This window comes from Dreissena polymorpha, chromosome 1 (assembly GCF_020536995.1).
Source record: "Dreissena polymorpha isolate Duluth1 chromosome 1, UMN_Dpol_1.0, whole genome shotgun sequence".
Lineage (NCBI taxonomy): Eukaryota > Metazoa > Mollusca > Bivalvia > Myida > Dreissenidae > Dreissena > Dreissena polymorpha.
Window position 1 is genome coordinate 15,533,581 of NC_068355.1, and position 18,666 is coordinate 15,552,246.

Genomic DNA, 18,666 nt, shown 5'->3' on the forward strand with positions numbered 1-18,666 from the left:
TGAAAACCATAACTATAATACTGTTATTTAACCGATATACAGCAACAAATACTTAATATAAATAGATAAATAAAATAACATATTCGAACAACTACAGTCAGTCAACCAGTTTAGAATAACCCGGTAAAAACATTAATTCTTTTGACCACAGCTAGTATTTTCTTTCTGGATTTAGTGTCAATGTGTGGAGATTGTGGATAAAGGGTTACATTTATTTTGAATGATATCAGGTTAGGCCAGACGGCATCTGTTGTGCCGTTAAATGTCGCATCGCCGTTATATGTCGCAGGCTACGATATTTGTCGCAACGTAGAAGATAAATGTCGCAAGGAACGATAATTTCGCAAAGCCTACTGACGATAAATGTCGCAACTTTAACGATAAATGTCTCAAAAATTTCAACTGCCGATATATATCTTGTTAAAGGTATTTCCGTATTCGCAAGATTAAAATAAATTAAAACAGATAGCCATTTTTCCATCGATGGTGATCGGAAAAAAGTATACACTGAGTATAAGATAAGGCCATTTTTGATAATAGGTATAAACAATTAACTGATGAAAATTTAGGAACATGACACGAGAGAATGCATCATCACTTTACTGAAAGGCGTAATGAACCTTTAATGACTATTGAAGCTCTCATGTGCTGCATAAATACACATGTATCATTTTATATAATCTGTATTGTATTACCAGGTAACTCGTTTTTCATACACATTGCGAGCAGAGGGTACAGATGACTGGGGTAATTGTTTCCCAAATCTTAAGATCGTTAAGAGGAACAAGAAATATCTTTAAAAAAGATATACGGCGTAAATAGTTTAACGAATGAGATCAAGGATAGCGAATGTCTTTTTCTGTGCAGTTCTTAGCTGCATCACACGCAGTACGGGATGTTACGGGGAGTTTTCGCGGCTTATTTTACATTATAACATATTGCTGGTCATAAACCTATAGATACAAAACAGAAAACCAAAAGAAGAATGGAAGTGAAATTTAAACATATGAGTCAACCGGCCACACGAGAACAAACCTGTTTTAGTGGTCTGTCGGGCATTGCTATTTGATTCGATTATTAACAGTATCGAGAATCATCGTGCTCATGCTTAAAGTGATATTATGGGCATTTTGCACTGTTGAATTGAGCTGAAAAGAATTAACAGGTCAAAATAGTTAGTTAAAATGTGGTTACTGATCAATTATCTGCAACTCACCTTGCTACCAGTTGATTATAAAAATATATTTTATATTCGATATTCTTACGTGACCCACCCAGTCCTGTAAGCCGAAATGATCCGTAAAACAATATTGTGTCTTTGTGTCGTATGAACAAATCTGCACTAAAACTAAATTTAGGTTCAACTCGTAAACGCATGATCAGTTGTCAAACGAAAGTACGGTTAATATTCAAATGCATTATTTTTCTCTTTCTGGTATATTGTTTTAGTATGTTGATGCTGCATTAATTACTATAAGTGTATATGAAGTAGAAACATCAAAAATAATCAACGGTTGCGATAGACACCTATAAACTGTTACATGCTCATAATATCACTTTAGTACATTAGGCAATATGGTGGAATAATTATTGTTAAATTTATTAAAAATAATATTTATCATTGTATTGTTGAAAACACATTAAGAATATATTATTGACATACCATAATTATATTGCTGAATATCTTCTTTTAACATATTTCTGGTCTAAAGAAAATTCCAGGTCACCTAGTTCACGGATAGCGTCTTTATTATATAACGATTATTTTACTGACCGCGAACTCCGGTGATGACCTGTATATAAACTCTGAATGTCCGCGACTTGACCCGAAACCTCGCGGGTTGAAATGCAATTCTTTAAAGTGAGGCCTCGCTTCCACTGCTCTTTATACTTTTACATGTTAACATGTTGACAGGAATATGGAAGTAAGTACTAAATATGAGAACATAGCCTTTTAAGTATAAACGCTTTTGCGCTGGTAATACTCTGAAAATAAAAGGTGTACGCACAAACTGTATTGATGTCGAGAATTGAGTGTAAAACTGTTCTATCTATTAAGCCTTTTCATTAGAGATAAAATTGTTTCATACAGTAAAACAGTGTTACAAAGACGCGGATATGTTTCCAATGTTCTGGTGGTATACTCAAATCAGCCAATGGAATAAATGAAGTGTATTCATTCGTACCTAGCCGCGGAAAATTTTATTTGAATTTTATTGGACACTTACAAAGGTCAAGTCAGGGTGAAAAGCTGGCTTATGCAGCTTACGCCGAAAAAAGCCTTTGTGTATTCGGTGGCGGTTTGTTACATTTTGAACGAGAAAGACACAAACGGAAGTAATAGCGTAGATGAGAACGTCCACCAAGACATTCTGAACAATTTGAACATTTAAGATGATTGATGATAACAATAATTTTAAGACAGAACAAAACAGAAATTTGATTCATTAATGATAAGTATTTACGAGTTGTTCGTCATCGCATCCAAAGCCATTGGAAGCCTATACCGTACTATTAAACTACACGTATAACTACTTAGATTTGTATTTAATAAATAACTTAATCTAACCCCAACCATTGTCACCTTCGATTGACAAGTATACTTTTTTGTTGCGGGAGTTATTATTATACATGCGTGGTGAGTTGATATATATCTGCTGTTTCTTGTGCTTATATGTGAAGATGTGAAATTTCAAATTATGTCACTGTCTAGAACTTTGTCGGTCCGTGTAATGTACATGTATTATTTAGTTGGGTGCAATATGTATATTATGTTATGTCATGCCTTTCTTATAATTATGTTGATGTTAATAAGCAACTAAATGCTGTATCAGTACGTAGCATCGTGTAGTTCTTCACAAAACAGATATACTTTTCATAACACATATGATACTTTTATGTGCAAATTGTTATATTTACTTTGTAAATTTGCACAAGACTGAAATAAATGGATAAGTTGATGTATTTCAGTGCGTCCAGACCACCGTTACTAATCAAGACAGTGCGGATAATCAAGATAATTAGGTTGTGTCGTGTTCTGAGAAAACTTGGCATAATGGCATGCATGTGCTTAAAGTGTCGTCCCAGATGAGCCTGTGCAGTCCGCACAGGCTAATCAGGGACGACACTTTCCGCCTTAACATGATTTTCGATAAGGAGGGACTTCCTTGAAACTACAAATACCAGAAAAGCGGAAGGTGTCGTTCCTGATAAGCCTGTGCGTACTGCACAGGCTAATCTGGGATGACACGTAACGCACATGCATTAAGCCCAGTTTTCCCAGAACGCGGCTCATATAAATTCACCACATAGTGTTTGCCTCGAATAGTTGTTACAAACAGAACACATTCATTTATAAAATCCCTATAATCACTTAAGATAAAATAGTCAATTAAACAGTAATTGTAAATAGATAAAGGATGTTTCAGTTTAATAAGAAAACTAGTTATCCTGCAACATGTCTCCAAAACAATATTTATCTCGTCGAAAAGATATATCAATTCTGCGTGTTTTGATATAAAAGCTTTAAAATTCGGAAGAGTAACTACCACATAATAACAAAAAGAATCAAGAGTCAACGGCTAAAAATACACCTTAACGTCAGCATTTATTTTCCGCATTTTTGACGTTACGTAACTTGACGCCAGTACTGAGCGCGACGGCCGATGGGTTTAAGGGAGGTAATTTATTCAAGTAAACGCGGGATTTTTTTAGAATGCCTTTTTATATCGCTTTTACGTTGATAAAATACGAATATACTACTAATTTTAAAGTGTATTCCACCAGAAAAAGTTTCGGAGAAAGATATATTGAGGTTTTGATCGTTCGTAGGATGCGAGTTTTCTTATATATTTTCTATTTCAGGGGAGGTAATTATAAAACGTTGAAGGCTTCAAATTAGTCTAAGTTTATATATATTAATGGATCTTTTGCACGATTAAGAAATAAGTTTTAAGTAGTATGTAATCTAAGAGATATTAGAGATATTGGTTCGGATATATGGGGGCCATATAATTAATCAGAAATGTGGAAAGTTTATACTATGATACTAATCCCTCCCTATGGTACTTATTGTCGCGCATTTTCATATTAGAGCGTCTCTCTTTTCCCTATAGTATTTTTTACATCAAATGACTCATCATTAGCTGTTCACAGTGTTATCCTCATTATTTATAAATCTTATAGCATGTTCTGTATTTTGTCGATGTGAATTATCATCTAATTTAACACTGTCATACTCGACATACTCGTGTAAAGTGTCGTCCCAGATTAGCGTAGGCAATCCGCACAGGGGTCGACACTTTCCGCTTTTATATTATTTTTTTTTTGTTTAAATACGTAAATCTAGTCCAGCCGGAAAGTGTCGTCCACGATCAGCATATGTTGATATGAGATAAGACACTTTAGGCACATGCTTTAAGGTAGCGCACCTCTAATGATTTCCCGCGATATCTTCGAAGGTTGAAGAGCCTACTATTAGGTGCCGTAGCCTAGTGGTTAAGGCGATAGACTAGAAATCTTTTGGGATATTCCCGCGCAGGTTCGAATCCTGCCGACGACGTATACTTTTTTGCGACGCGTTTTATTAATTTTCTTACGTAATTTGATTTAATATGGCATATAAGCTATATTTATTGTTAAATATGTTGCAAATTTTATGCGCATTCTTCAATTATTAAAATTAAAACAACGTTATGGCGAAATTGGGTGATTTTCTGTTGAAAATACGAACCATGCATGTTGCATTTTTATTTTTATTTCAAAAAGTAAACGGTAAATCTGTCTATTTCTTGGTATTTTGCTGTATATAGTGTTTCTATAAAAACTAAGTTTAAAATATGACGTAAATGATACTATTTTGAATTTTATGACACTTTGTTTTTAACCGACCCAATTTTTACTTGGCTGAAATCACTTACATTTCATGGCGCTCTTCCATAGATAAAAATTTGAAAAAAATAAATGTCTGTAAAAGAATATTTATTTCATCTTGTTTAAACTTAAAACACCTTTACAGCATCTGTACACACCAACTGCATGCCCATATTTGGAAATTTGAATGAATTATGGAACTTTTATATACCCCAGGGGTGAAAATAAACTGGACAAAAGCCGAGCGTGGGGGTGGTTTTGAAAAAATCGGAATATTTTTTTTAAAGCATGGAAAGCCTACCTACAAATTTGCATGTAGTTCAGTGAAATGATGCTGATTAAGAAAATAATTACTTAGATTATATTTGGATATGTGCCCATTAGAGGTGCGCTACCTTAAGGCCCGTCTTCTCAGAGCAAGAATCAATAATTTTCTTTGGTGGTCATGCCACTCGTGAAACTACAGTCAAACCTGAATTCAGCGGTCAGTCAAGGCAAATGACCAAAGTGACCGCTGTCCACAGGTGACCGTTGAATTCGGATCACAGTTTTTAGATGGTTTGTCAGTTGGTAGTATTGCTACGTCGTTACCCCACCCAGTCGTTTGCATACGGTGTTAAACAAATGCTAATTGCCGTTAACTATAATTACAGAATTTACGTACATTGAAAAATACAGATTAATATCTTATATATTGATTTAATTTCATATTTTTATTAAACTAAAGCAATGACTTTATTTACGCTAGTATAATTATTTACTCATGCATCTCGATCATTCAATAAATAAAACTTGTCACGTGCCGTTGACGTCACGTCCGTACAAGTCTAAAAAGCGGATACGCTTTCATAAACCGATAGTACGAAGATATTGTACCGTTCTAATAAGAAAAAGACGCAAAAAGTTTGTTAAAATTTATTCGTACGCAAACATCACACAAAAGCATTTTAATTCGACAACCTCATACAAAATACAACGCTTCAAACTCACATTTGCATTCGATTCATACTTCTACATAATTTCTCGCTTATGCTTATGCACACTCTGCACTTGCGTACGTCCAACACAGAGCTCACTTGCTATTACACGCGAACTTTTTCCAGATTCAAACAGTTTCAAACACTTGACTCGCTCCCCTAATGTGAGGAACTTGCGTTCACCACTCATTGTTATTCCGTGATTTATTTTTCCGATTGCTTTTTAAAAGTGTTGTTAACGCTAGAAAGCTCTTTTAAAGAATGATCCGAAAAATTTATTTTAAAATCGATACTCAATATTGTAAGTACAATGTACTTATTAGCGGTCTTTTAATTAGCGATTATTACTTTAAACATGTCAAAAACTCTGACATATTTTCTGGTGAAGAAACCCCCAAAATTATCCCGGGAAAACAAACCTTCTCAACACCTTAATATTTGTTTACTCGCAGCGGGCCGCTTTTATAATATCAAAGGCAATTACCGCTGTCAAACGCTTTAACCGCAAAATAGACGGACAAATGATGTGCAGTGTTTTTAATTTTCGCGACTCGAAACGATTGACGCGTGACCGTTGATTTCAGTTCAAATATGAATTTCGGAGTTGAATATAGTGGCCGTTGGCCGTTATGGACAGGTGGCCGTTAAATTCAGGTGTAATATAGAGTGTTTTTCGTCGGGGGGATTCCAGACAGACCGTTGTCTGCAGGTGACCGGTAAATTCAGGTGGCCGTTAGGTCAGTTTCGACTGTATATTTTTATAACCACCCGTGATATAAAATTCGACATACATATGTACACTGAATGATCGTGACATAAAAAACAACTTTGTATTGTTTAATTTTAGTCCGTGGACGGTAAATTTGAACTATTTATTTGAGCAGGGTCGTGCCTATGAAACTAAGTGCAATATGTGTATAGCATACGACGTACCTTAAGGAGTTTTAACATCCAGGAATATGATATTAACAATTTAAAAATTTCACGCGTGTTCCAAAGAACTATAGAACATTTGCATCAGTTTTGCTCATCGCTGGAGATTGGTTTGAAGCTACCCACCATACGTCCCGAGCCTCGAACGTCTAATTAAGTTAGTTAGATATTCCTATATTTATTAAACTAATAATTTCAAAACAAAACCTGTATGTGCGTGTATATTTTTTGCAACAACTTCAAAGCAGTGTTTTACGATCACGAGAAATAATATCATATGGAAGGAGTAGTTGTTTTATAGCGCATCTTTATTTGTATTGTGAAAGTTTAATTGCATTTGGTATTTGTTTGTTTGTTTAAATGTTTATACCGTTTTAGAAAAGTCGAGTTGACCATTAAAATACTTATACAAAATTATGCTTGCATGTTATTCTGAAAACTTGTATTAGTCGAATTCGTTGTGTACTGTCTAATAAAGTTAAGTATTGTTTTCACGGAATTACTGTAAGCGCCACGCCTTAGCTTGCATGTATCGAATCGAAATAATGTAATAGTTACCAGAGGTCCCGGTGTGATCCTGGATCGATGATTCTATCTAAGAATATTCGCCTTTTATCGCTGATTCAAAGATGGCAAAGCTGTCAGTCTCCAGCAGAAATACCGAGGCATTCACATGTTGTTCTGACTGACCTTATATAACCAAACTTGTCGAAACGGCCTTAAACCCAAAGCAAAAACTTACGGGCCCCTCGCTTTTCCGATTTCCGACCAATTTAAAACAAGCATTTTGTTATTTTTGATTACAGCTTAACTTTTTTGGTCGAAAATGAATAAATATGACCGCTTCGATCGATCTTCACCGCAGCTGACAATTATGGACAATACTGACCACAACTGACCATTTCGGACAATACTAACTTAAAACTGACCATTCTGGTGGAAGTCGGCCCAAATAAACCTCGTCGGTTAATCTAGATCTAACCTGAAAGTTTTAGTCTTTTTTACTTCATTTTGTCATTTTAACATGACTTACAAAGATGTGCGACATTTATCTTTAATGTTGCGACATATATCGTCAGTTGAAAATTTTGCGACATTTATCGTTAAAGTTACGACATATATCGTCAGTAGGATTTGCGACATTTATCGTTCCTTGCGACATTTATCGTCAACGTTGCGACAAATCTCGTAGCCTGCGACATATAACGGCGATGCGACATTTAGTTTAAAGCTATTTATTTTAGCTCGATTGCATAGAAAGTAATTTCTACTTATTTGAAATGCTCTCGAGTCCGTTTCCTGGGCCTAGAACCAGTACTTGGTGTCTATATGGGAGATCGAAAGAACGCCCCCACAGCGGGGATCGAACCCGTGACCAACCGGTCGCTAGGCGGACACCATATCCATTACACCACGGCAACCTTATATGCGACATTTAACGGCGCTACAGCATCTGCTGGTTTTTTTGTAAAAAAAATAGCAAATTAAAGTTCTTCGGAAAATTATAAAAAATCATTCAACTTACAGAATTAATTTTTCAAAACATTGCCATGTCATTTGTTTTCAATCAGCAAAAAGTGAATTTTAAAAATTCTATATCCATATGCACATTTCAAAACATAACTCATTCAATCAATTCCGGTAAACTTTTTGCCGCATTTATCCCCCATCCCCTGTTAGCATAATACAAAAGCTTTCTTGATAAAACTTTGTTAATTTATTCCATAACCTAATGTATACCTAAGACACTTATCATTTTGTTTTTATTTGGGGCATTATGGACAATTAAATACAAATTAATCGGAACTGCTGACTATCCGGAACTGGTTGACAAACTGTAATTCGGGTCTGATTAACATTTATCTTTAGGAGTTGTCGAAAAGTCGGTCAGCTTAATTTGGCAGGTACGTTAAAGCTCTACGTATAAAGCTGCTTAGTTGTTTTGCTTGTCTGTAATACTCATTAATCGAATAAATTTAAACGTTATCGCTCTTCATAAACCTTTTTCACATATCCACTTTGTAAAAACACCATCCTACATCTGTTTAAAACCAGTACCTTAGTTTTGTTGATATTTACGTCATGTTCCCAGAGATGGCAATATTCCCGTGAGTTGTTAATACATAATTCAAGTTTAAATACAGACGTGTCGAATATAACCTCATCATCAGCAAAAAGCGTACATATATACAGCTCCCAAAAACAGCTCGAGACCATCTAGCCGCTGTTGAGCTGAATACACTGTGGTATAACTATTTATTCAATGACACGCGGCGTTATTACGACAGAAACAACAACAACACGAGCTCTGGTTAATCCATTAATTTATGTCTCGTGTAAAAACTTAGTAAATTATAGAGCTTCAAAACTTCAGAACATCGGTTTTGAGTGTATATGAAGGCAAACCAAGCCGACATGTAAATAGATCTATTACTCATTTCGACACTTCAACGTTGCCCGATTAATCAAACATGAGAGGTCACTAAGATTCATATAAACAAAACTATTAATTATCCGGAAATATGGGTTACAAATAAATCGAAAAACATATTGTTAACTTAATTACAATTGTACACTTGTGTTATACTCCATTTCATTTCATGGCAAACAAAAATTATTTATCAACTTACCATTTAGAATAAAAACAGTGCTAAAGCAATGGTGTTGTCAGCCCAACTTTCGTGTCAATCCAACTTTGTTGCAAATCCAACTTTGGTGTCAACATAAGTTTGATTTGCATCAACCCAACGCTGGTGTCAAACCAGTTTAATTTTCAACCTATTTTTTTGGTGTCAACCTAACGATGGCGTCAAACCAATTTTATTGTCAATCTTAGATTTATGTTAACCCATTTATGCCCAGCGTCTAAAAAGGGGGCATTGGCAAACAGCGTAGACCCAGATGAGACGCCTCATGATGCGTTGTCTCACCAGGGTCTGCGCTGTTTGTTTAAAGAAATTTCTGTAAGAAATATTCTAAATATAGAAATAAATACAATAGACATCCCTAATTTTGGAAATAAATTGATCCAATTTAGAAGGATAGGAGAGTCCACTTGGCTTAAATGGGTTAAACATTCAACAGTGTGAATGAACTTTGGAGTCAACTAAACTTCGGTGTTAAAAATAGTTCAATGTCGAGATTTTGAACTACAGCGAGTATGATGACGACGACGATGAGGAAGCACACAAAGCGAACGCACCATAGTTTTGAACACCGAAGTTGGGTTGTCACCAAAGTGCGGTTCTACGGTGTCTTTTCTTTACAAAATAGCGCACATCTGCAGTGTTTTCTGATCTTTGATATTTTTTCATAAAAAAAAGTAATTTTAACAATACTCGTACATTCTCGCTGCGACATGTAATGTTAAGAATAATTTAGATCACTATTTAGTACAAGAAAAAAGTGATTTAAATTGAAACGGGGAGTAAAATAGTATTGAAGATATATTAAGTCTCAATAGTCTATTGTGAGTTAGTTTCGTTATATCATTTTTTTATGTAGACAATATAGAAAAAACTAGACATCTATAACATTTTTTGTTTGTTTTATTGAACCATTTTTCTAAAAATTTAACTTTATTATAAAGTTGATAATACAAGAAATCCATCTGTATCGTTTTTTTGTAACATAGATTGATAACTTATGTGTATCTAATATACGTACTAAGCATATGTGTCGCGTTCTGACAAAACTGGGCATAATGTATGTGCGTAAAGTGTCGTCCCAGATAAGCCTGTGCAGTCCGCACAGGCTAATCAGGGACGACACTTTCCGCAAACAACTGGAATTTTGGTAAGAAGAGACTTCATTTTCACGAAAAATGTCATAAAAGCGGAAAGTGTCGTCCCTGATTAGCCTGTGCGGACTGCACATGCTTATCTGGGACGATACTTTACGCACATGCATTATTCCCAGTTTTCTCAGAACGCGACTCATATGATTGCTTATTCTGTTCTAGGTGAGTATCTGGTAAAGGAGGTTCTATCAAGCGGTGACCTTGACCTTGCATTTGTATGGAACCGCACCGCGTCAGTATTAGACGGGAAAGTGGAGAACCAATATGTGTTGCACGATCTGGATGCTTTTGCAGAGAGGTTACTGAATATATCATGTTTTCTATGATATTTACTATAAAACGTGTGTATTTTTGCAAATTTCATTATGCTGTTGAACAAGACCTGTGCCATGCGAAGTCAGTCTGTCGTATGTTATTTGTACGCAGTCTGGTCAGCCGTTATTAAGTTTCTAAAAATTCCTGGCTCTTGGCCAGACTGGGCGCATATGACATAAAATCCATTTTCGCATAACGCGGGTCATTAAAGATACCTCCTTTAAAAGACTAAATCATGAACAGAGATTAATACCACAGCTTTTATATCTAAGATGTTTTCATTTATTTGTGTACATACTGCAAATTAAACTAAACCGCGCCTTAAACATAATTATGTCAAAAGCGCCTATCGTTGATTTAAATATTATAGGAACGCTGATCTGATCGTTGAAGTCGCTCACCCAGATATGACCAAGACATTTGGTGAAAGATTTCTCGAAGCCGCCGATTATATGGTAACGTTATTTTGTATTTGTACAGCACGGAATTGTAAGAAGTTTAGAAGTGTATTATATTGGTCATGGTTTTTATTATGTATGACATGAAATTTACCAGTTGCACAAATCGTTTGTTGCAATGGCGAAATGATTTAACTAGGGAGCAAATCGGCTTTATAACGAACGATTAAAATTAAAACACCGTAACGGGCTTTTCTTTGTCGTTTTATTGGCATATCGTCGACACGTAAGGCATTCTTAGTTTATATATGAGCCGTACTATGTGAAAACGGGGTTTAATGCATTTGCGATCCGCGCATGCAAATCAGGAACGACACTTTCCGCCTAAACTGCATATTTGCTAAGAAGACTTCTTTAAAACGAAAATTATCATTAAAAAGCGGAAAGTGTCGTCCCTGATTAGCCTGTACGGACGGCACAGGCTAATATGTGATGACACCTTACGCACATGCATTTAACCCCCTTTTCACAGAGCAAGGCCCATATGATTTCAAATAGGACCATCGACCGCTTAGGCGAACACCATATCTACTAAAGTTTCGCGACGGCATACGGAACTAAGTTGCCTATATGTTTTCATACAGAATCATTTACATATTGGGCGGACACCATGTTAATTACCCCATTTCGAAATCAATTTTCCTGAACTTTCAGATAAGATCCTCTGCCACTTTGGCCATATCCACGTATCTAAAACGATATTACGGATCATAATTGTTTTGTTGTTCAGATCGGTTCCCCTACCGCGTTGGCGGATGCGGAAACGGAGCTGAAGTTACGATCCGCCGCTACCCGCCACGGATTGTACATTCCGACCGGGGCGCTATGGGGAGGAGAAGACATCCGCAAGATGGCCGAAAAGGGCTCCCTGCAAGTAAAAATACTTTGTATGCAAAAAAACAAAATATTATGTTTTTATCGAAAGTCTGTAAACGTAACGTTGGTCCGATTTTTATATTAACAACTGCTATGTGAATTAAATCGATCGATTCCCATGTGCAACATCTATTAATTTTGCCAGGCGCTTAGTAAGCTCCAGAGTACCGCGGTTGCGGCTATGGTGATTGCGGGAGGGGTATGCCTTCTTTGCAATATTTATCTAACTGTGTATGCACAACACGGCTTTTACTTTCTTATTGACGATGTTTTTCAAGATTTAAATAATTCATCAAGTTTCTTTCAATTAATGACTTAATTTTTTTTATGAAAATGATCGATACGGAAATGTTTAAGTTCGAGATTGCTTGCAGCTCTCATTTGAACTTTTGCTAAAAGAATCAATCATGAACATGGGGAAAAAACTAAAACTTACCATTAGAGAATTATATCACATGCCATACCCTGTTTCCCATACAATACAAACATTACATTTTTTTTATATTACACATGTGTAATACAACATTTTTCTATGACAATTAAAGTAGTTATCCACCGATTTTCCATAGGTACACAGCACGTTTATTTATCGCGATTGCGGCCCAATGTCTACTGAAGCCGAGGCCACAATTGATTGTAGCCTTGGATATATTTTCTTACGGGTTTGAGTCCTTAAATAAATATTCTTAAATTGAGTATGGTTTTTAAAAATAAAATGTATGTCAATCACTGCAAAATCCCACTTTCGCACAGGGACTTCTTTTAATCTGTTTAAATGCTTTTGATTGAAAATTCTAACACAATGTATTGAAAACGCGAAAAAGTATATGTAAACTAAACGAATGGTCCCTTCCTTGTCATCTAGGCATTGAAAATCACGATGATGAAGCCCCCCGAGTCATTCAAACTGATGGAGCCTCTGAAAAGGAAGCTGCTTGAAGCTAATGGCGGGGCGTGTGTTCTCTATGACGGTACGCCAAACAATTGTACAACATTTGTTTTAAGATATCGAACGTCAGCCTCTCTATATAAAGAACAAGTATATCTCAAGTTTATATCCATTCTGTATTATATCAAACTGTTTAAAGTTGCCTTTCTCATTTATTATTTCATATATAACCTGTTTATTTATCCATATTTTATATAACAAAAACGAATTATTACATATTTTCTCAGAATGTAGGAATGACTATATTTCAGAAGATGTTCCTCTTAAAACTGTTTGTTCGCTAGTTATAATGACACATTTATTTAAAAATATAAATGCGGCTGTTATTAACGATGGATCGTATGCCGTTTTTAGCTCGGCTGTTTTCGGAGAAAACCCGAGGTATTGTCATAGCCAGCTCGTCGTCCGCCGTCCGCTTCGTGCTAAAAGCTTAACATTTTGTTAAGGTTTTGAACATTGGCTCTAAAATCAAAGTGCTTCAACCTACAACTTTGAAACTTTATATGTAGCTGCATTTTGATTAGTTCTATATGCCACACCCATTTTTGAGTCACTAGGTCAAAGGTCAAGGTCACTGTGAGCTCTAAAAAAAAATGACAAGCTTTCATTTAATTAAAAACTGCACTTGCAGCTGATCGTGGCACCCGTTATGCGGTGCTCTTGTTTAAGTTTATATGAGTTGTGTCTGTACAAAATCCATATTATAATCGGATAATACATGTGGTACATTCCAAAAGCAAACCCATGTAGAATATTTTATGATCATAACCATTAACTGTGAGGTTTTAACAAAGGCTTACAATACAACCTTTTTTTTCACCAGTTTTTTTTTAATCTATAATGAGTTTCGGTCATTTTTGCTACTTTCATTATAAAAAAGCATGTTACCAAGAGATTTGAAAAATGTCTGTAATTTGATATTCTTATTTCAGGGGCACAATTTGTGTGTGGTAAAAAATGAGTAACTAACTTGTTCGCCTTACCCCTAGGTCCAGTGCGTGAGCTCTGCCCTCTTGCGCCCAACAACGTCAACACAATGGCCGCCGCGGCAGTGGCGGCACACAATTTGGGCTTCGACAAAACTATGGGCAGTATAGTAGCAGATCCCAGGTAAGTGAAGAAAGCAATACTGTGGAGAATTTAAATTAGTTTAAACACATTTAAGTATACAAATATTGTGTCGCAAATATCTATTAACAATCAAGTGAAAAGCCGCGGTTCAACTTGAAATGTATTTTTTCGAATTCCTCTGGCTGTCGTAACTTTGTGAAACAAATATAAAAAAAACAATACAGTTTCTTTCACATGTAATATGTTAGATAAAACTCACATATTTATTATACCCCACCATCACACACAGACATAATGTAGAATATGTGGGTCACCATTCACCATGTTGGTTTATCAGCTGTGGTCTTTAACACGGCGACAATATGGTACACTTAATTGTTTGAACACATTCTTAAAAGATTTATATTTTAATAAGACATGGAAATATGAAAGGTGTAAGATCAGCATTTAGAAGTTATGCAACGTTTAAAAATTAATTGTAACCAAGCAGGTTATAAGTATGTAGAAATAGTAACCATACACTTCTTCCGTGTTTTGGTTATGTCTTAACCCATTTATGCCTAGCGTCTAGAAAAACTAAAAGGCCTTGGCAAACAGCGTAGACCCAGATGAGACGCCGCATGATGCGGCGTCTCATCAGGGTCTGCGCTGTTTGCTGAAAGGAATTTCTGTAAGAAATATTCTAAACATAGAAATAAATATACTAGACATCCCTTATGTTGGGAAAAAATAGATCCAATGTAGAAAGATGGGCATAAATGGCATACATGGGTTAAATCTTCTGTCGATCACTATGCATTAGAAGTACAAGTGCATAATTTAAGTATTTCCATCAAAGTTCAATCTTCAATTTTTTTCCATGTTAATGAACAGTTTAAGGATTCGTATCCAAATGAAGCAGTTGTGCGATACTCATACATGTGTATTTTGCTTTTGTTCGATTTAATATGGACGACTGGAAGCTATGTTTGATTTGTTATGGGTTTTTTTTCTGTTGCAGAACTCCCTAAAACTTGTTTTGATATATGAACATTATGCATGTCCGTGTTCAACCTTTTTCGAGAAAAATGGCATTTTTGCGAAAGACTTAAAGTTAATTGACGAACATGTGATCATTATTTAGAGCAAGCTGCGTTATATCATTAATCTGATTCACATAAAACCTCATTCACTGCATCTTCATGATAAGGGTAAGACAGTGCCTTTTTTAGATCTTGGATATACACATGTCCTTGAACTTTTTATTTTTTATTTACAAGCATTTTCTTCCACTTAATACTCAAAGCTATCTCAAAATTACACACAATCTGCATGGTGTTGAATAGTATATGTCTTTTTATATTGAATTCAAAATAGAACAGTGGTGGTTATCTTGACAACAGTTTGTCATTTTACCGACTTATATATGCAATCGTATAAATGTTTATGTTATAATGTAGCGTGTGACATAATGTATGCTTCTATCAGATTCGAAAATAGCTGCCAGACAGTCATCTCAAATTTTCGTCTGTCATTCTTACTTTACAACGTCATGCATGACGGAAATGAAGGATCTTGACCTATATTCATACAAATATTCAACTTAATGAGACGATATGTTGCGCCCATGCACGGACCGCTGGATATTATTATTGTTGACATCGAATGTCAAAATAAAGCGTGGAGTGCCGTCCATATCAAAGCTGAATGTAGAGGGTCCGTCCAACAGATAAAGCGTCGTATCGACGCGATTCGATATTTTGGGAAACTACGAGGATTACGTATACAGCTAAACAATACAACAGCTATGAATGTAGGTGTGGATGGTCGAGTGGTCTAGGCGGGAGGCTTTTTACTCCAGGAATCCAGGGGTCAGTGGTTCGAACCCTGTTGAGGGTTACTTTGTTTCCTTTTTTTAGAATTGTATTCTAGTTGTTTTTTTACCGGAGATTTATAGTTCAAATGTTTAAATTTATCAACATAAAGCATTTAAAGCATTTAATGACAAGCTTCAATACATGCCAAAATCTGTTGGACGTCCCCTTTAAGTTATATCAATTGAACTCATTTAAATTGAATATTATTTAAAATATATGTGTTTTCCTAATATATTTATAGGGTATGTCATAATGAAATACCAACATAGTTTTTTTGCAAACTTTTATGTTCCTAAAGAAAGCCAACGGTTTAAACATGGGAACAGATTGCATGCACTTCAACTCTCACACAACACGTAAGACATATTGTCATTACTAATATGAGTCGTGTTCTGAGAAAACTGGGCTTAATGCATGTGCGTAGTGTCGTCCCAGATTAGCCTGTGCAGTCCACACAGGCTAATCAGGGACGACACTTTCCGTCTTAACTTGATTTTCGTGTAGAAGAGACTTCCTTTTAACGATAAATACCATAAAGGCGGAAAGTGTCGTCCCTGATTAGCCTGTGTGGACTGCGCAGGCTAATCTGGGATGACACTACGCACATTCATTAAGCCCAATTTTCTCAGAACAAGGCTCATATGTTACCAATGCTTATGTTGCCCTAACAGTCTTACAAACTGGCACATAGTACAAGTAGACGTGTGGGGGCCGGGCGACATTGCGGCAGGCACCGCTTTTCATTGTCAGACCGTCCGTCGAAACCCAGCCATCATCGGGCAGGTCACGGGATCCGCAACATACGCATCTTTTATGTGCAGCGTAAACGGTAGGATATTTAATAATTTAATCAGTGATTATAAAACGCTCAATAGTGACTTGTTTACCGATTCAAGAAATGGCAATTTTCGAACTTTGTTCCATGGGTTCAAATGTTTAAAAGCATAGTCAAGACTAATGGCAGAAATTCCATGCGATCTTCATAATTATACTTATTATATCGTGAACAATGACTCTTTAAATGGTTTATATTCCCGATGTTAACAGTGCGCATGCAATTTCCAAAATGAACAATATTTCCCATACTTTTTTTAAAATTATTGTTTTACAAACTGATCTAATTGTAGTTATTGTTGTATATCATTTTCGTCTGTTTTTTTTTCCTTGACTTATCATGTGATTGATTAAGTTTTTTGAATGTTTAATCACTCACACATAAGTTTAATTATAGCTACACCGGCCTGCATTTTGTCGTTTTTGTTCACAAGAATTGAATGTCTCTTTCTTTGTGTAAGATATAGTCGATATACAACTTTAAACGGAAGTATTTAAAAATCATGTATTTATTAAATTAATTTAACGCAAAAATATAATCAGATAACTCGGACATGTCTTAGCAGTTTGAAACAGCAATTTACAATTTGTATGATATAAGAAGGATGCAACACAGTAGTCGGCGATTTGAAATATGGTTACTTCTTTAACAGTGCACTCTTTCTTCATTTCTCTCGCAATTTTATTTCAGCGGCATTCGGGAAAGGACCGGGTGTACATCTTTGTTGATGGCTACTTTAGACCCGATTGCAAACTGTTTGCATTTTGTCTTGGACATACGGCATAATGCAAAGCCAATAAGAGCAAAATGTTATAAACCATATATTTTTGTTATTCCTGTGAAAATTGCATGGCGTTTTCTCCACTTTTTGGTATCCGACTTATTTTAAAGCATGTATAAATTTCTCTTAAAGGGGTTATATTGGTTGTGCGTGTGATATATTGATATACTTGGTTAATTGCGAAGTGTGTAATATATTGATATACTTTGTTTATTGCGAAGTGTGTGATATATTGATATACTTTGTTTATTGCGAAGTGTGTGATATATTGATATGTTTGTTTATTGCGAAGTGTGTGATATATTGATATACTTTGTTTATTGCGAAGTGTGTGATATATTGATATACTTTGTTTATTGCGAAGTGTGTGATATATTGATATACTTTGTTTATTGCGCATGCATGCTTTCAATATATTCAATTTGTTTATTGCTATTCGGCTATACGAGTAGTTTTGCAAAAAGTGACAACAAAATATAGAGCGTTTCGATTAGCTTATTGTATAATTAATAAATCATTTATGTATGTTTGCATGTATTGTTGTCTGTGTTTCCTACCACATAATGACGTTAATTTGTGATAAGAGAAACAAGCAAAACGATTTTTAAATCGATGTCGTACATACTCCGCATTTCCAAAAATGTATTGTTTTGGACGCGAGGAAGGAGTGATGGGGGTATTGCATCATTGCCTATGAAATATATCGCATGACCAATGTCGATTGTGACACAATGACAACCTTGTTTGCTGTTTTGTTTCACGTTCAGAGCAAGCCACCATAGGGATTGATAAAGTATGCGTCTAAGGTTTATCAACACTGCCCAAATTAAAATGTTGACGCGGACTGATGAATCTTATTTCCAGTGCGTGTGTCAAATACGACATCTACAATATATGCACGTCATATGACCATGTTATCGTCATTATGATCTACTGTTATTTAC

At 35.5% G+C, this 18,666-nt stretch overlaps 1 protein-coding gene across 1 annotated transcript in view; it reads left to right on the plus strand.

The window, feature by feature from the left end:
* Positions 1-18,253, plus strand: part of LOC127872103 (aspartate dehydrogenase domain-containing protein-like) — an 18,965-nt gene extending 712 nt beyond the window's left edge. Inside the window, exons 3-9 of the mRNA XM_052415435.1 lie at positions 10,744-10,879; positions 11,267-11,351; positions 12,085-12,228; positions 13,096-13,201; positions 14,169-14,289; positions 16,778-16,935; positions 17,632-18,253. Of these exons, the coding sequence (XP_052271395.1) occupies positions 10,744-10,879; positions 11,267-11,351; positions 12,085-12,228; positions 13,096-13,201; positions 14,169-14,289; positions 16,778-16,935; positions 17,632-17,669 (788 nt within the window). The 3' untranslated portion in view covers positions 17,670-18,253. The remainder of the gene's footprint in view (positions 1-10,743; positions 10,880-11,266; positions 11,352-12,084; positions 12,229-13,095; positions 13,202-14,168; positions 14,290-16,777; positions 16,936-17,631) is intronic.
* Positions 18,254-18,666: the final 413 nt, after the last annotated feature.